The sequence below is a fragment of the Hirundo rustica genome, chromosome 3 (assembly GCF_015227805.2).
Source record: "Hirundo rustica isolate bHirRus1 chromosome 3, bHirRus1.pri.v3, whole genome shotgun sequence".
Taxonomy (NCBI): Eukaryota; Metazoa; Chordata; class Aves; order Passeriformes; family Hirundinidae; genus Hirundo; species Hirundo rustica.
In genome coordinates this window covers 4,303,235-4,323,014 of record NC_053452.1, presented here as the reverse complement: position 1 = coordinate 4,323,014, position 19,780 = coordinate 4,303,235, and the positions used below count along the sequence as shown (strand labels likewise).

At 42.2% G+C, this 19,780-nt stretch overlaps 1 protein-coding gene across 2 annotated transcripts in view; it reads left to right on the top strand.

Annotated features, from left to right (window-relative positions):
- The window catches only part of PCSK2 (proprotein convertase subtilisin/kexin type 2), a 102,239-nt gene that overhangs the window by 68,784 nt on the left and 13,675 nt on the right, over positions 1 to 19,780 (top strand). For both annotated transcript variants that reach the window (XM_040059104.2, XM_040059102.2), the window contains 3 exons: positions 1,884 to 1,960; positions 7,537 to 7,625; positions 10,574 to 10,749. In XM_040059104.2, the coding sequence (XP_039915038.1) occupies positions 1,884 to 1,960; positions 7,537 to 7,625; positions 10,574 to 10,749 (342 nt within the window). The remainder of the gene's footprint in view (positions 1 to 1,883; positions 1,961 to 7,536; positions 7,626 to 10,573; positions 10,750 to 19,780) is intronic.

Here is a 19,780-nt window from a genome sequence, read left to right as displayed (position 1 = left end):
CTGTGTTCGTTTCTGTGTCTGGGCCTGCATGCACAAGGTTTTGAGAGCTTTCTATGCCTTCATTTCCCACAACACATGACTGAGTTTCAATTCTCATTGGTACAATATTTTTAGAGTGGGAGCAGAAGTTCTGAGTGAATATGAAGTTGGTAATATGTCTGCGTGGTATTTACATGACAGTGGGTTTTGTAACTCATTACGTGTTCTGTGGAAAAGTACTTCTTGTTTCCTGCTGCTTCTAAGTCTCCCCCTTGGTAATTTCTTGAATTACGAGAAGCAGTAAAAAATAGCTTCTTGTCCACCTTCTCTGTACGTATGAATTACAGGCGAGTGTCAAATTCCCCCTTTTTCCCTGGCTGAAAAGTGATGTTCTGTTTACTCTTAGCTCATGCAAACCTATGCTGTTCAAAGTGCTGTGTAAGCAGATGTGGTAATTAAAAGCAGCAAATTCATCAGACACCTGGGCACAAAGACTTAGAAGCAGTGAGAATTTGTGGCCATAGCTGACGTGATTGGAAGGCGTCTTCAGGCTGAAAATCAGGGCCTTAGTGTGGCGATACAGAGAGATCTGTAGGGATCTCAAAAAGGGATTCATCTCTGAGCTCTGGAGGACGGCATCAAGCCACTTGAGGGCCATTCTGAAAATCTCTGCTCCATTCCAGTGCTGCAAAATATTTACTGTCCTTGCTGAAATATAAGCAACCAGGCTTTGAAATGACCGCCCAAAAAACCCCACTGTACAATAACTTGAAAGATACTTAGTTCTGCCCTCCGAGTATCAAGGACAAGGTTGTACTCACTTCATTCTGGAACAAGTTTTTGGGAGTTGAAGGGTTTGAACCCAAAACCCAAGGACTTGGGTGCTCCCAGTGGACTATCTATTCCTGTATCCCAGGAACTGAGAATCAGATGAAAGGGAATGTTTTTAGGAGCAAAGTTATTCATGCACAAGTCTCAAATTATCTTCAACAGCATGCTCAGCCAAATCTTAAAAGGAATACAAGTACACATTAATTAAGAATTAACATAATTCTGTTCCTTGAGTATGGTGACTATTAAAACATAAACTCAATGAACATACACTTGAGAGGAAGATGCTAAATATTTTTAAAAGCCTGATTTTCAGTCACCCTTTATTTTTTAATTAAGAGAGAAAAAAGAAGATGGCACTTGACTTTCTGAAACTTTCTATCTGCTTCAGATCAAAAAGTTGCTGAGTGTCCTTAACTGCTGATAGGACAAATCAGGAATGATTTAGATTTATGTGGAAAGCAGAGACATGGGATGACATTTTGAAAAGTGCCTGAAAGCCACATTTATGAAGCTGTTGAGACAACTAAAGGAATGAGAAAGTATGCAAAGAGATTTTCAGGCATATGTGCTGGCCATTAATGCAGTTTTCACAGTTGAATTTTTAGAAATTTACATTCTTAGGCATTGAAATGCTTTTAGAAATGTGACTGTTGTAATACCACAGATGAGGTTTTCAAAAATACTTCTTTTGCAGAAGACCCATGCATCTTGTCACTTCCACCGCTGTTTGGAAAATAGGATTTAACCTTTGCTTTGCTGCACCAAGTTGTTTAATACCTGAATACTCTTGTAAGTGTTGATGAACAGTCCCTCAGTAAGTGACCTGGACTCTCACAATTAACCACACTAGTCTACAGGAGGCTTTGCATGCCAGAAAGTGTTGTTCCCCAGGCTCGCTGCTGTGGAAGATGGGAAACGGCACAGCACAATAATTTCTGTCCAGATACATCTCACAGAATGAAGAGGGCAAAGTTTGCTAGTGATTCTCAGCTTCCCATTCAATTTGTGTTTCACTTTGCCCTGCATGCCCGTTCCTTCAGCTGATTTTCTGTGTTCTTTGTGTTTTGCAGAATGCCAAGGCCAGCTATGACTTCAGCAGCAATGATCCCTACCCCTATCCCCGCTACACAGATGACTGGTTTAACAGGTAAATGGATTTTGGGCAGCCTGCCCTTCACTTTGGTTTGTGTAAGAAATTCTGCATCTTTGTGAAATGTCTGTTTCCTGCTAAATTCAATCATCACACAGCAGACACTGCAGCCTCACTACTGCTTGAAAATTAGAGGTTACTTACAACATCATTTTTTCAAGTTTGCAGTTGATAAATGAAGTTGCTGCTCCAGAAGAGGTTATTTTTAGATTGTTTGGATAAGTGATGGCTACATACCTTTTTTGTCAGCTGTCCTAGGACAGTCCAGTAATCCATACCTGTGTAAACTGGATTCCCATCTGCTAGCTAAATTTAAAGGGAGTAAGCTGGAGAGAGGAAAGACTTTGGGGAAAAAAGTTTTTTCATCCTATTGCAGCCAAGGAAGTCAGAACAGCAGCGTGGTGTAGAATGACCAGTTCAAAAACAATTAGATCTTAGATTAAGTTCTGAATCACCTTGATTTAAGAACAGTGTGCATGGGCAGCGTTTTTGTAGGTGCTGGAGAGGTCCACAGACAGTGGAATCTGTTCTGTCATGTTTATAAATTTGGAATCAACAGTGCAGCTCTGCTTGTTGTGTTATTTCTCCTGAATACCCAGTGATGGCCCAAGACCCATTCCTTCTTCAGTGTGTTCTGAACAAAGCTCTGAACTTAACCAGTAGGAGAAGGACTGGTTCTCAAGGTATGGTATAAATAAGGATGGCCCAAAAGAAAAGGCTTGAGATTTTAGGAAGTGTGACTTTCACTTTCCCTAAACTTTTTTTTTTTTTTTTCCTTCCATAGAGTGGAAACATTTTTGACAGTTTTTTTACCAAGTGTTCTGCATCTTAGCTTGGATTTGCAAAAATTATTTCCGGGTATTTTCAGTGAAATTTCCAAATATCCCTTAGACAGAAGTTGCCAGTAGTGCTGAGGATTTGAAAACTTTTTAAAGATTTCAGGGCTCAGACTGAGTGCCTATCCAAAAATATTTCAGGCCTATTTGATGTGGCTTTCATCTCTAACTTAGGATGACTGGATGGCCTCCCAGTTTTGGATGGGGTTTTTTTGTTTTTATTTCTAAAGAAATCAATTGTAGTTCTGTCAGAGTGACACAACAAAGAAGCAGCTGTGCTTCCACCTCAGACATGGGCCTCCTGGAATGGATTAAAGAGAGTTAGGAGCTGTGATGTCCTTCTTTGTAGTCCTGCAATTTTTCAGGCAAAGCAGGATCTCAATGAGATTTCTGCTTCATTATGGGAAAGGACATCTGGCACTTTTAAAGTAGTATGAATCCAGTTAGTGAATGGAAAGTCAGAGAAAGACTGGGCCTCTAATTTGTGAAGGTTGGCCGACTTTCTTGCTTTATTTATGCAAAGTACCTTTTTAGGAGACAGACACCACTTAGCCCTGGAGAGGAAGAAAATTCAATTTAGCTGTAGTGTGTGATGGTAGCTTTTGTTGTTTTCAGTGTGGAACTTCATAAAATTAAGTATGTTCTGCCAAGTCCCATTAACGCTGGTTCTGCTGCTATCAAGTATTTTACAGTGGGGCCCAGTTTGCCAACCTTACCTGTTCTGCAAGGTCAGCTCTCCCTGGAGGGAGAGTTACATCCCAAAGTCTCTTTGAATGGACCTCAAGCATTCCAGATGTGGCAGGGGTTGTTGTCTCTGGTCCCAGGTGAAGACAGCACTTCAGTGAAGGATTGAGCAGCAATATTGTCTGTGACCCGATCTCTGATGATTGAGAACAACATCATTCAGGTTTTCAGAAAGCTGTGGCACTTTCTTCTGTTTCTTGGGGGAATGGGGAGCCCAGATCAGCAACAGGAGGAGGAAAATGGTGGAGAAATTGCTTTGTGGATTTCCTTTACTGTTCTTTCTTTTCAGAAAAAAAAAAAAAATTCGATATTTAGGAAGTATAACATTGTTTGTCAATGATCCTTAGTCACAATGGGATGCTCCATCCCTGGAAATGTTCAGGGCCAGGCTGGATGGAGCCCTGAGCAAGCAGCCTGATCTCGTGGGTGGCATCTCTGCCCATGACAGGGAGATTGGAGCTGGATGATCTTTAAAGTCCCTTCCAACCCAAACCTCTCTATGATACCACGAACCTTGACATTTCTATGGTAACACAGGGAATTTTCTGTCTTGCAAGGTAAATCATGGGAGCAGCACATTCATTGGAGCATCCCTTTCCTGCTTTCATGATATAAGAAAATTTTAAGATGCAGGACTCTTAGTTTTCCACAGGTTAAGGTGCAAACCAGCACACCATACCCAGCTGCCCAGGAGTAGCTGTGACTGTTTTTCTCTGTGTATTTCTTTGCTATTCTGTTAATCGAGCTGACATACTCCCATATAAGCTCTTGCCATGGCTTCTGACTCCTGAATTAGTGTCACTGGTATGTGACAGCTGTCTGCCTCTGACAGTCTGTCTGTCCCTACGTGTAGCTGCATCTGGATAGGACGTGATTACATGGAAGATCTATTGAGAGAAACCTGGAATAAAGGCTCCATTTTGCACAGGCAGTGATGTATCTCCCATTGAATGTTATGCGTGCAGAAGGATCAGACTCGAAATAGGAGAGCGTAATATCCCTTTTCCCATAAAGAATACATTTCTGTGTGAGCAATTCAAGTGATTTGTGGAACAAGAAGCAGAGGACTGATCACCAAAGGGCTTTTGTGAGCTGCCAGCTGCATGTGCAATGTGTTCATTAGACTTTAAGAATAAATAGGAGAGGTTTTTGCAAGGAGTATTTCATTAATCACAGCTGCTCTGCTTGTAAGCACAGATTCTCCTTCCATTTGGTGCTTTGTAAGACTGCTGGAATCACTTTGGCCTTTCCATCTAAAAGCCTTTGTATTCTGTGTATTCTCTCACTCAGCTAATGAGTTAGCAGGGCAACATTTATTTGCTATCTTAGAAACCTATATTCCTCAGACACGAGAACCTTTTTCTAACTATGGATCCAAACCAAAGCAGGAGAATGCTTTCCCTTCTGTGAACACTCAAACGCTCAGAAGCTGACAATGCCATCTGAGTAAAAAGGGGATTGCATTTGCCACAGAAAAGTGTCCACCTGAGCTCTGCATGTTTAATTGCTGCCCAATGCAAGCAGCTAAAGTGGTCAGGAAAGGCAGATGGTCCCAGCTGTTGAGACTGCAGCTCTGCCTAGCCCTCCCCTGCAAACAGCTGGAGATAGGATGTGTGGGTCCTCTCCTTTGCTGTCTGCAGAAGCGTTTCAAAGCAGGTGAAAAGGAGCCTCAATAAAAATCTGTGCCACTTCTGACACTTCCAAAAATATGTCAGTGGGGAGGCGTGCACAGTACCATTGGCAGTGGATTTTAGAATTGTTTTCAAAGACAAAGCAGAGTGAAATTTTCATAGCTAGTATGGATATTTTTTCAAATACACAAATACACCAAACCATCTTCCAGCTATATCTGCTTCTCCCAACCTTACTTTTTCATGCATGTTCATGTAACATCTTTTCACTTACATGAAGTTTATGTAAGGCTTGTTCCACTTGCTAAATAAATAAATAAATAAATACATAAATACATACATAAATTAGACTTGAAGTAGCTTGTTCGCAGATGAAAATATTTTTGTGTTCTAGCCCCTTGCTTCAAATATTGAAATAGGGATGAGGTGAACACTGTAGAGAAAGGCTGGGATTTATTCCTGTGGCATGAGTCACTTCATAGAAACCACAAAGGGTTTATCAATGATACATGAACACCAAATAGGGCTGAGTTGGAAACGTCTGCTATTTGCCATTAATAATTCAACCAAATGCATTTCCACTAACTTCAAAGTGATTTTTTTTTTTCTCTCTCTCTAGTCAGCAGCACAATATTGAAACTCTGAGCTGCTGGAATAGGCCTGTTTATAATCTCCATTGTGTGGGCCACTGCTATGGGGAGGCCAGGACAGGGAGAGGACGTTATGGTAAAAATTTTTTGACAGGAAGGTCCTAATACAGTTTTTCTCACAGTAATCTGGCAGCATCACTGATGTTTTGCACCGCAGCATTAGTCAAGCCAATTTTGAACAAAGCCATTTATTCTTTGTGGCTTGTAGTTGGCCCATAGGTGACGAGATAATGAATGCCCAGCACTGATAGCACCTAGCAATGAATGTTTTCTGTCACACTTCCTTGAGCAAGAACATGAGGGAAAATCTTGTTGTTCGATTGTTGATAGCAATTTCTGCAGCAGCTGAATAAGAAATCTGTATTGCTGTCTTCTCTGCCCCCTTTCTAAAAGGAAGCAGATGAGATCTTCTTCAGTCATCTTTATGGAACTGCCTCTAAAAATACATTCTCCCAAGTAGAGCAGGAAAAAGTATGTGCCTCTTTTCACCTTTTTGCTAATGTTCCACTTACCTTTTCCAGACACCTTAAGAAGGGAAGGAGAGAGAAAAAGGTGATTAAAATAGTTTTGCTGCCTCCCAAGGAGGTCCATCTGATACTCAGTATAACTTTATAATGTAGTATTTTGAATTGCATGAATCCTTAGCATGCTGCAGGATCAACGCCAGTTTCGATGAAGAGTGGATTGATGTGAGCAGTAGGATGGATTCATGTATTGATTCAACATCTTAGACTTTAAAAAAAAAAAAAAAAAAAACAACCCTGAGAGCAGCACAGGTTTCAGTAGTTTCCCTGCTGCTGTGCTATTTTTTAAAAACTAGGTTATGTTGTCTGCATTTCTCTTCCCTTGAGTTTAATTTCTATGATGAATTAGGAGAAAGGAAAATGCAATCTCCCTTCCTGCAGGAGCCACTCCCATTTAAAGAGTCTCTGTTAAGAGCTGTAAAGCACTTCACAGACACCAGGTGTTATTGAAATACCACATGTCTGCCCTAACCTGGACCTCTGTACCGGAGCAGAGACTTTTCCCACTTGAGCAGAAAGCAGTAGCTCTGTGAGCTGGAGCACCCTGTCAGCTCTTTTGGGAATTAGGCACTGGGTGAGAGGGGTGCACATGCCTCAGGTCCCACAGCTTTGGGCCTGGCCAGCCGTGCTGCAGCGCTGCTGTGACCATTGTGGCTCCCTTCTGCTACTCCTCTGCACCCACCTCTTCCTGTAGCATTTTTTTGGTGGGCAGGGATGTGCTCTTTTTGCATGTTCAAACAGCAAAAAGGCAACCAGATTTTGTTCCGTAAGGTTCAAAGTAATGGGTGTCACGCTGTCAAGCCACAGAAATAAAGGGATTAATATTGATCCTATATTTACACTGTTCTGTCAGGGGCTGCGTCTGTTGAGAGTTGGTAACGTGGCAGAACTTGTCTCATGAGCTAAAAGGAAAAGGCCTGGTTAGCTTTACAATTAAACGCAGTGTAAGAGTACGTGTTAACTTCAGAGCAAGCATCACTCATTCTGCAAGAGGGGAGACGGGATATCACCTCCTTTGGGAAGGAATGAGCTCATCCCAGTATCCAGCACTCAGCAGCTTGCCATGGGATGGTTTTCCTCTGCAGCACTGGGAGCTGACTGAGGCAAAACAAGCTCACAGTGATCCGGCTCAGCTCAGCACGTGCATTAACTGGGGCTCACCTGGTCTCTCTGCCTTCCTTTTCACAGCCACGGGACAAGGTGTGCAGGAGAGGTGTCAGCTGCTGCCAACAACAACATCTGCGGCGTGGGAGTTGCCTACAACTCCAAAGTGGCAGGTATGGTGGAAATCCAAAGTTGTAAATGGTCCACTGTGCTCCAGGCAGAGCTCCTCCTGCAGAGACAGAGAGTGCTGCCCTGGACAGGGCTGCATACTGGTACAGGACCATGTATTTATTACTTATCACAGTAGCTGGAGAGAGGAATTTCTCCATGGCTTTGCCTTTTCAATCAAGGGCCTTATACAGGCTCTTTAATAACAGTGCAGAAGAGCAGCTCTGCTCCTTCATGGGCCAGCTCCTGTTCGTGTACTGATTTTCAGTGCTTCTTCCCTGCACAGCTGTAGAACCATTTGTGGCAAATCTCATTTTGCAGGAGGTAAAGTATGAATTCCTGCTGCGCCTAAAAACCATTTGAAAAGGCAAATCTCAGGCTGCTCTTACTTTTTAGGCTCTCACAGGGCAGGACCTGCCGTGCTGTAGGTCTCTGTGGTTGTTGGTTTCCTCTTTATTAACAGTGATACAGAGTGATAGGAGAGGATGCAGAGCATGAAGCAGGTGGTACCTAGCACCCAGCATCCACACCTTGTGTGTGTTTGGGTATTTTTACTTCTAACGAGTTCTTCTCTGCACATATATATTGAACACAGTGCTTGTGAGCAAGTTAGGCTCTCAACACCCTGTGTCAGTTTAGCTAAATCTGAGGAGATCCAGTTTTCCCACTTTTAAAACTGTTCCATGACAAGAGCTGAGGCACAGAAGGCAGGGATAGATGCTTATGAATTTCACTTTGCTTTCCCTGATCCACACCAGGGCATCAGCATGGATGTACCCATTGCTTCTTGGAGATGGTCCACAGTGTGTGCTCACAGACAGCTCTGCTCTGCTTGGCCAGTCCCTGTTTCACTGTAGTGTCAGGAGAATCTGAGGAAAGCTGCATTTCACCTGTCACCTATATGACTGAAAGCTGAATCTCCACCAGAGAAGGGCACCAAGCAATGTTTGCTAAGCTGTTACCCAAGAAAAATCACTGAGGGTTAGTAACTGGCTGGGCAGGTCTAATGAATGTCTCCTTTCTTCAGTGAGGGTAACATCTCCTTTGGGGATGGGATATTCCACAAAATTTACATTCTTTCAAGAGTTAACTCTTCAAGGAATCTGAATTGAGGCATAGGATTTTGTCTGGACCGTGCCCATATTATTCATATAACTCTACAACTTCAAGCTGGTTGCTTAAAAATCAAGAGGTGTGAAGACTTTTTCTGATGACCAACCGCTCACAAATAATCTTTGGTGTTTGTCCACATTGTAACAAAATCCCCTCTAGTTTTTTGGAAGTGTCTGCCAGCCTTCCCTGCCTGAGGACAATGTGCATTGGCAACACCGCTGTGTGGTCCGTGGCATTGGAAGTCCATGAAAGCTGAGGGTCTGCTGCTGCCATGGTTCAGAGTCCATGTTTGCAGAATGAATGGGAGGTCGATTGCCAAGGATCTGGTGCCTCACTTGATTTTTTTCTTGTACCTCTTTTTTTTCCTCGAAGATGGTGTGGCTCCTCCTGTTCCCCCACTGTCCTCAGGTCCACGCTGCTGGTTTGTCTGGAACCACGGCCTGTTGTGGTCATAGCCACACAAAAAGGGGAAATTGTTTAATGGGTGGGGAACTGCTGGCATTGTTTTGTTGTTGTTTGTGTGTCTTGTGACACATATATGTTCTAGTGAAGAACTGTTACTGCTTTCCCCATAGTTTTTGCCTGAAAGCCCCATAATTTCAAAGTTAAAATAATTTGGAGGGAGGGGGCCATTTCCATTCCTGGAAGGGTTCCTGCCTTCCTTGGCAGACACCTGTATTTTTAACCAGGACAGTGGTTTCTGTGCAGATCTGCATTTTTTAAGTATGGGAAGCAATTTCTCACCCATTGAGTCTGACTTCATAATTTCTAGCTCAAATTAGCCCATCAAGAACATCCAGCTTTGGTCTGACTTCTATATGAAACTTATACCACCCTTTTTCCAGCTTTGTTGACACACTGGTTTTCTGTTAAATACCAGTAAAGCCACTGGCTTCTTACTCTGGACCCTGATCTCCATTCACACTGTTTGGCACTCGTGCTACTGATTTCTTCCCCATCCCTATCCTAAACCGTTGGGAAAAGCTGAACTTCAGCCCAGGGATACAAATTAAACTTGGAATGAGTCCCTGGTTACTCAGGTCTCATCCTGAGGCCAAGTGACAGGCTGGCTGTCAGTGAAATTGTCCCCTGTGTGGGGCACGATGGATGTAAGGGCTTGCACTGCTGTCTGTTGCACTCTGGCTCACTTAGAGTCAACGCTGAGGTTTTATGAAGCTGACATGCCCTAAGATTGCATCATTTAAACTCTTAACTTCTACTGCAGTATGGGTTAAAGGAAGCAGGTTTTAGTTTGCTTTTTTCCTCCACATGCTGGCCATATTTTGCTATTGTGTCTGCCTGTTGACAGAATGATATTTTTCCAGGAAATTGCTGTGTAGCATGTTTCCCTCCTCTGATTAAATTCTGGAGATGCACCAAAATAAATAGAAAAATTACTTGAAAAACTAATGACATGTGAACACAAAACCGAATGTAAGTTAGATGAGGGGGTGGTTTTACTCTTTTTTGCTAGCTTACAAAATATTATTTTAAATGCCATTGTTACTATTGAAACACTGAATTTCTGAGATTGCTGAACTCTGGTATTTTTAAAGTGTTCTCCAAGAGTAGATGGAAAACATGGTGTAATTACGAAGCTAACAATACTGTTCTTTGTCTTTCTGGGCCGTGTTGCCTTGGTTGCTGGGTGTTTAACACTGGCATCCTGCTGGGTAAGCACACCCTGGTGAAATGGGAATGCCAAGAGCAGAGTTCCTGAATGGGTGAAACTGCCAGTTACTTAAAATACCTGTGATTGGGGGGCCTTCTGCAGGTGCTGGTTCATACATTTTGTGCTGGTTCATGCATTTTTCCGTGCTCATGTTGGTTAAAACAACAGGTATTCGGATGCTCGACCAGCCGTTCATGACGGACATTATTGAGGCTTCCTCCATCAGTCATATGCCTCAAGTCATTGATATATACAGTGCCAGCTGGGGACCAACTGATAATGGGAAGACTGTGGATGGACCTAGAGAGCTAACACTGCAAGCAATGGCAGATGGTGTGAATAAGGTAATGGTTTTAGTCATCCGAGTTCTGGGGCAGAATGATTTGTACATTCTTGTGCCGGACTTGGGAACACAACGCGGTTGCACAAATTGTCCAACTTTCAGCATATTTCCAGGCTCTTTGGCGTTCCCTCCGCAATATTTTGATGTTGACTTTATTGTATTGTCTCGGCGTACTGTCTTTATCCCTAGTCAGCTTGCAGATGCTTTTCATGGGCCATCGCAGTCAAAATGGAAGAGCCTGAACCTGTAAATACTCCCCGAGTTGAAACATGGCAGCTGAGCTACTGACACTGCATTATCTGTTTTGGTGTGTTACCAACTTAGTGTTTTGGATTTGGAGTGTCTCTTGGGTCACTCGTGTATGGTCATTATTATAGCTGCGGTTGAACTGCAACAGTTCAGATGCCCATGGATTAACATCATCCAGGAGCATCCTTGTTTATCCCCACATTTCCAGCTCCTTCTAAGGAGTAGTCTGTAGTCTTTGTAAAAGACACTCAATATCATCCTGTAATCTGTTTAGCTGGTACACTATAAGACACTTGGAGGAAATGTATGTGGCACAACTCAAAAATAAAATAGATTAGCCCAAACAAACCAACCTTGCATGGCTTTGTCTCCACCTCTTCAGTGTCATGCAGCCAAGACAGCCATGGCTGCCCCTGGTGCTGTAGGGAATGAGCCTCTTCCCCTTGGCTGATTGTAGGTGGGTTCCTGTATCGACAAGATCTGAAATCACCCGGGACATCTGGGACGGTTTTGCGTGGGAGCTCCACAATTACTTTTCCATCCAAATTATTTCTTCCTTTTACTTGTGCCAAACTCTTCGTCACCAGCTCGCTGTAAGCAGCACATTCAGCGTACCGTGTTTTGTGACATGATAATTAAATCTACCGCTGTGATAAGTGGTGGAGCATCTAAAGCTTTCTCGAATGCTGAGCCTCAGATGTTTTGTCTGTAACAGAGGGCTTATAGTAATTTTCATGCTTCCACCCATAAAATTGTCAATGTACTTTGATAACACTGGAAGACTTGTCACAAATTCCTTCTGAGTCTGCTCAGTTTTGTATTATAAACTGTAAACAAACCTGTGATGAGTTTGGAGTCCCTCTGAAGTCACCTTACACAGGCTGTGCTTCTTCTCACAATTTTCATTCATCTGGTGTTTCCATGAAGGTGCCCATAAACACTTTGGTCTTGAGGAGAATCCTTTTTAGGTGTTTGACCATTTTAGCAGCACCTTGGTGTGTTATAGTTGCTTGATCTCTCTTCCACTAATCTTGGTTGCACAGATACAAACTCTGAACACAGAAAAGCTTCTGTGTAATTTTTGTGTTGTCCCCCTCCAATGGAGGACTTGTCTAAAAGCAGCAAAAAAGTGGAAGTATGAAAACTGAACTAGAGTTATTTTACCCTTCAAGAGAAGCAGATTTTAAGTCATAATCTTGGGGATTTTTTGCCATTTGGTATATAAAATACCTTTGAATTTACTTGCTGTCATATTGCCCTCTGCTTTAATTTGTGGAGTTACCTTTGAATTTACCTTCTCTTGGAATGTTTGGTATCAGAGTAGGGATTTTTGTTTTCTGTTTTATTGCTTGGTTGAAGTCCCATACTCAGAGTGTTGGGCATGTTGCCTTTTTAATACCTTACCCTCAGGAGTGTTTGTGATTCTCTTCAAGAAATAATTTGCAATATTAAGATCAGAAGGGGCCCTGAGATCACTCAGGTTGAAGGCTCAGGAAAGAGAGAGCAGTGACAGTGAACATAGTGAGCTGTGCTCTGGCAGGGGTTGCTCTCATCAGGAGACATATGTCTCTCTTCTCAGGAGACATAAAATTAACAGGAGAGACTGCATTAGTAAGCCAGTTCTGTCAGCCATTGCAGAATTAGGAGGAATGATACTGGATTCTACCTAAATAAATATTGTTGTCCAGCAGAAATTACACTTAATCTTGTAGTGGCAGCATCCCAGCTATCAACCTGGCAATATGTACGCAGAAGATGAGACAGTTCCACCCCAGATAACTCCCTTTGTGTTGTGGTCATAGCTATATCTACCCTTCTTTTGCTCATTGCATTTCCTAATAGAATGAGGTTTTGGGGTATAGTTTGTTCTGGTCTGGTTTTTTTTTAGAGACAGATTTTATAGAGATATTTCAAGCTATCAGTGGGTGCTGGTGCTCTGAAAAACCCACGACAGAGTTGGTTGCGGGTAAAGGAAGCCTAACAAGCCTTTGAAATAATACCCTTTTACCTAGTTTAGGTCTATAATATATGTGTCACATTCTCTATTGACTGTAAAAATGTAAATCTAGTTTATGATTATTTTTCAGTGTAACCCTCCTGTCTTATTAAAAAGTTTTTTCATAAACTGAGAGACAAAGAAATGTAGGAATTATTTTTATCAGCCTAGAGAATATTCTCACTAGAGTTATGGTTCACAAATTAATGATAAAGCTGAAATATTGGCGGGGAGGAAGCAACATGCTGAGAATAAAAATGTGTTCTTAAACTAAAAGCAATACTTCCAAATGTCCTAGAAGGCAATATAAGAGCTCTTGCATGGAGCAAGATTAATATCCTTGCTTCTAATGCAATGAAATAAAAGTCAGTAAGTAGGAGTGATATAGGATTCTTACACAGAATATGCATTTAATTGAATTGACAAACACAGGTAAGGTTTGCCTTGCTGCCACCACACTTGGGAGCCCAGCTCAAAGAGGAGCTCACTGCCAAGTGTTTCGTCCTTCCCACAATCTCCATTCCACGGTCAGGTCCTTTAGAATTCCTCCTTCCAGAGCTACTGAGATGTGGGGGTAACTAGTCACCTGACAATGACAATACGATAAAAACTGCAGAAACTGTGAAACTTCATGTTTCTTTGTCTATTTTTATGTCTTGAAGCCACCCAGCTATAACCAGGTGGGCTAAGGCCAACGTGTCTTCTATTTTATTCTTCTAGCTGAAGATGTCCCTGCTCATTGCAGAGCAGAGTTGGACTAGATGGCCTTTAAAGGGTCCCTTCCAACCCAAACTATTCTCTGATTGTATTTTCCTACGTTTCCTCTTCCATTATCCATTCTTAGCACGTGTTAAACTCATTCTTGCCTTCTGTCTTAATCATACCTTCATTTTGGTGTGCTGTTCTCTTGGAAGGTAAATAACACGGATAGAGGCAGCACTAAATAGCATAATTAAGCATAATTAAGGACAACAGAATCTGCCATCACACTGGCAGCTCCTTTATGGGCTCTTTTACTAGCACTGTATCCCAGGCTGAACACAAAAGGGATGGTGTGAGCTGGGTACCAGCATAACCCATGTAATCAGAAGTTACTGGGAAAGGTACTCAAGCTGCTTTTTGTTACTAATACACAGTAACAATCCTTTTTTGCTGTTTTTTTTTAATGTGATCTGGCTTCACTGTGTTATCCTGTGGCTTTAGTTCAGGGACAGTAGTCAGCAGCGTGACTGAGCAGTGGTGGTTGCACTGCAAAGATAAACGAGCTCACAGTTGAATTAGCAAGAACTTGGGAATAGGGACTGAAAAGAGTTTCACGCACACAAGGATCCACAGGTATTTGGTAATTACCAGCACTGGCCTGACACAGATGAACAGGATGTGTTCTTACCTAATGCAACTTTCAGCTGCTAGAAAAGATGTATTTGGGATGTAATTGGAAAGGACTTCTAAAACCTTCTAGTTTTTAAAGATCAGGCTGAAACTTGTATATGTACAATACTTGTCTAGTGAATGGTCCTTGCGTTCATTGTAGTATGACTGGACAAAGCAATGCTGTGTGATTTATATATCCCTTGTCTGAGCTGTGCTTACCCACTTTGGGGGCTAGAAGGCTTGTAGAGGGAGGCAGAGATGGGAGGTGGGAATCCTGTGACAACGCCTCTCTCTTAAACAGAGACTTTTTGTTCTCTAGTATCTTGCATCCAGAATCGTAGCAGCCATTATCTTAAACAGGAAAAGGCAACTTAGGTCACAAACTAATTCCACTTATATTTCATGGTCGATCCTGTCTTTAATGTAGTGTCAAGTAAACATTTCTTATTTCCCATTTCATGAGTCCAGTTCTTTCCAGCTTCAGTTATTGGAATTTAAGGCAACAAAAAGAAGTAATCAAATAAACTGGTCTCTTACCTATCGCATTTTTATGATGTAGGCTTTTATATTAGGAGGTTGTGAGGAGTTGCTCGTGGACTGAATTAATTCCTTGAGACTTCACCGTTTCAGCCAGAATATAAGACATGAGCCATTTGTGCCTGTGAAAACATTATTGCTTCCCTAATATTGTTCTACCTAAGAAAACAATGACCAAGTATAAATTACCAGGGGAGCAGTATTAAGAATTCATAGTCACATCATGGCTTTGTAATTGGGCTCACCAATGAAGGAAGAAAGGACAATGTTAAAAAAAAAAAAAAGGAAATATTTCTCATTTGCCTCTCTCCACATGCACAGAAACTGTGTTATTGTTCTTTGAAAACAGCATGTTAATGAAGTATATACAGTTAGATACCTCTAACATAATTTTATTTGTTCAACAGCTGAGTGAGGACAGGGAAATTAATGACATGGCAACCATCTGATTACTCCATTTTTGAGGAAGCCAAGCAAGCTTCTTACCTGTCTGAAATATACATTATAATTCCATGCCTTGTCTTATTCATCTAAGATAAAATCAAACCTTATTAAAACCCCCCACACATTGTATCTGCTTGGAATTCTGAGCCCTGATCATCTGACAGGGGCGTTTTCTAAGGAGGCAAGACAATACTGTAGCCTAAAAATGCTGATTTTGTTGTCTCACTCTGCCCCCAGGAGTGGTTTTTTTGCCTAGTAACTGTGCCACAGCTCAGCAGATACCTGGTTTAGCTTCCCAGCAAAGCTGATGCTGCAAGCTGGGAAGCTTTGCCCAGTGCTTCCAAGGGCGCAGGTGAAGCTATGAGACCGGAGTTCATCACACACTTGGGAATGCTGGGAAGGGAAATGCTGTCACTGGTAAAGAGTAAATTGTTTATGATGAGGAGAAGATGAGATTGATTTTTTTTTTTTTTTTTTTTTTTTTGCAAATATTGTTGATGCTAGAATTACACCTGTAGAATTCTTGAATTATCACTTGTGGTACACAGCCCAGCATCCAGCAAAAAAGAAATGGCTAATTAAAAGACTTTTGCCTCAGCATTTTCAAAGTTCCCTCCTCACTTCCCTGCTAGGCTGAGCCCTCACTGAAACCTAACACTGCCTCTCTTCACCAAAAGTATAATTTTACATTCATTTCCCTTGGCTGAGAGAAGTTAATCCAATTTGAACAGCAATTTCGATGTAGAAAATAGCTCAAGCATTATTTTTAGCCAAAGGAGGTATTAACAATTATGCAATTAATTGTGGGTTGGTGGATGTGAGTTCAGTACTCTTCTGTGACCAATTCTAAAATAAGTTACCGAAAGCCTTTTACTAGGGCTAACAAATTATATGGCTTAGGTTTCTTGAGAGTCTCATATGCAGCGGTCTTTCGGAGTTTGGTGGTTATTGCTTGACCCAAATGGTTTCAGAAATCTGCTAGGATAAACTGGACAGAGTTATTAAAGACAGCAAAATGTGAAAGGGAGGATGTGAAGGAGAAGCATGGCTGAAATGTGGTTCCAAGGGACAGCTGTCACCTGCACAGTAGCCAAGTGCTGAACGGAGCTCTTGTTCCTCCCAAAACAGCCTTTCCCCTTCCACTGCTGAACAGATTGGTTAGAGAGGCCAGCAGGGAAAGGACAGGGCCTTCATCAGTGGTGAATTTGAGAGGATAACCCCATTGCTGTTTCTTCTGAGCTGAACTTCCTGGCTTGTGGCTGTGCTGGGCTTTTCCAGAGTTACAGTTCAGCATCTCCAGGCTTTCAGAAGGAGCTGGATGTAGGAGAAAAGCAGAGTAAACAACGCAGCTGTCCCCCTGAACCTGTGTGGTGGCAAACTTTGGCAATCCAAATGTGTCTCCTGCTTAGACTTTCTCTTAGGTTTCTCTAGGTTAAATCAAGATTGCTTGGCTGGCTGTCAGGAATGTGTTCCAGCCTAGATTTTGCTTTACATTTTTAACAGCGCCCAAATTATCAGTATAGGGAAGGAGCAAAGGGATCCAAGAAGTCAGCGGCTACCAGATTGCTGTAGGCAAATCATCCTGGCAGCTGGAGGAGCCAGGAGAGCGAGGGATGTCAGGGATGCAGGAACATGCAGGCAGGCTGCAGAAAGCCCCGGCAGTACAAAAAAATGGGCAGCAGTTCAGGGATGCCAAGGACTCACTGCCTCCAGCTGGCTTACACTGCATGGCCAGATTGCTGGTGAACAGGAAAACTGGGGACACCAAGGCAGAGCAAGGTCTCTGTGTAATCTCCTGGAGGGAGGTTTTGGGAGCCCAAGACCCTCCCCGACAGCTCGTGACAGCAGAAAAATGATCCCAGAGCTCTTCCAGTCTGTCCTTGCCTTGGAGTGTCCCAGCCAGGGAATACGATGGTGATTTCATTTTACCTTCCAGGCTGCAGACTATACTTTCTGCAATAATTAACAATCATTAGTGAAGGATGCGGGTTTTAATTACAAAACATGTAAGGATTTTCGAATAATTCAGTCGTGAAGAGAAAGGAATCCTCTTTACAGAGGAAATTGTAGTCAAAATTAATAGAGGCCAGAAACTGTGTCCTGTTCATAAGTCAGTAGGACCCCTGAAAAAGATGAGAAGAAACTGTAGAATTTCTTCTGCTTTCCCAGGAAAACCAGTTTATCTCTTGCTGTAGCAGGCACACAAATTGCCATTAAATGATATAGAATGTGCTTGAAACACCTCTATTTTCCTAGGAGAAAGAATTACAAAATAGCTATCACATGTCAAGCAGAAAGAAAGATGCTTATAAAACAACGTGTGCTTTGAATTTGTTACAGAAAGCAGTTTTCAGTTCTGTAATTTTTTCTCATTTTTCTCCAATGTGCTCCATTTGCATTTGCTACCGTAGAAATGAAACAGTCCGTAAACATCAGCAAACCATTTGTCTATCCTTATCCTGGAACAGCTTTTCACTGCACCTAAAAAAAATACCTCCTCACAGTCAGGTGCTGCTTTTTTTTTTTTTTTTCCTCTTTTTTCCCCACTCCAGTCTGCCTCCTGGTGTCCTGATGCCTTTTCGTGGTCTTAAAAATTGAGAGCCAGGCATGGTTAAGGGATAAGGGTTTTTTACCTCGGTATTTTAATAAGGATCCCTCTTGGTGCACCACTTCCACAAGGTGGAATACACATTCTAGAAGAAAGATTCTCCTCAAACTTGTGTCTTACAATCTTGCTGGGGTCCTTAATTCTTTAATAATAATTTAATTCTTCCTGACTCTTCCTTCAGGCTCCCTCTGCTGGTTATAGTGGACGTCACTACTGCCTTCCTCAGCCCCGTTTTTGGTCCAAATGTGCAGCAGCTTGAGTCACACTAGTAACATTTTTTAAGTTCACGTAAGGTTGAGATGCAAAGAGGAGCTTTCAGTTCACTTTAAGTCTTGATGTTTAGTTAACCCAACTGATTTTATTTTTTTTTTCTGGCTTATCATACAATCATAGAGTGGTTTAAGCAGGACGGGACCTTAAAGGCCATCTAGTTCTAACCCCCTGCCATGCCATGAGCAGGGGATTAGATCCCACTGGATCAGGACTAGATCAGTTTTACTACTACTGCCATCCAGAGCATTGAAAATCCACTTCTTCTGAAGCTGTATGTTTCTTCCTGATGAATGACATGATGCCTGAGAACAGCCACCAGAGAGTTTGCCTGTGCAAGCTGTCCCACTGTGGGGTCTGGCTTGTGGGACGTACGAGCAACCAGTCCTAAGCATCATTGCAAATAATGCAGTTGGGCTGCTGGCAGTTTGTTCCAGCACTGTTTGCTCATCTTTCCAGTCCTGGCTAGGAAGGGAAGGCAATTGAAATCAGAGTATTAAGAGATTAATTACAGGTTTTAAACACTAAGACCCACTTGTGGATGTGATTCCCGTACAAGTGACATCCTGAGGCCATTCTCAAGTTACAGTAATTGCATGCATAAAACCCATCCCTTTCAAATGACAAGAAGGGAGATTGTTGAAGAACGGCTCCCTACATGACAAGCATCCTATTCCTGCCACCAGCAGCCACCTGCTTTTTTGGGACAGAAGCTGTCCAGAGCGGGTAGAGGGTTGCAAAGTGGTGTGGTGGTATAGGTGGGCATGTTGGTGGCAAGAGTGGGATGCAGCCTCTGAAGGCAGTCCAAAGACCAGGTTTGGGCCCTGTAAACTAAAGCAGTCAGAGCACAAGGTGGGATATGGAAAAGGTCAAAGATAAAAAAGGCGTAACTGGTCTGGTTTTACTGATTTTTATTTTATTTTTTTACAATAAATTGCTAGAATTATTTTGTTCTTAACAGAATATATTTTTGCAACAGTATCATCCTCCCTTAAAATTCGAATGATACCAGGTCTTTGTGGAAGTTCTTAGATGGATTTCAGTGAGCTTTTTCATAGTCATTATCTTTATTATGAAAATCTGTGTCCTGAGACGTTACATATCCCAGTGTCAGCAGTCCTGCTGTGCAATTCAGTGGATTATAATGCAACTCACCAACGTGCTTGAAATAATGAGGTTGCTCTGTTCAGTGGGGTGCAGTGAAAAATAGAAGCTACTGCTGGGAAACTCAGATTTGATTTAAAATCCTGACTGAAAAGGTTCCCTATTAAAATGCCACTGCAGGTTACTAAGTTTGTATATTCATGAACTTCCATTTCATGCTGGGCAGTGAGAAGACCAGAAGAATTTTTTTAGTCTTTTGCTCAGTACATCCAAGCAGTGTGTTAAATTCCAGCCTTGAAGACTTCTGGTGCTCTTGGAAGTAAATGTTGAATTACTTGAAGTAAACACAGTGAGAGAAATGGTGGCTGTGCTGGAATCAGTTGGAGATCTGAACTTTGAGTTCCATAGCACTGATCTCACCCTGAGAGCTGAAGTTCTCAGGTCTGACTC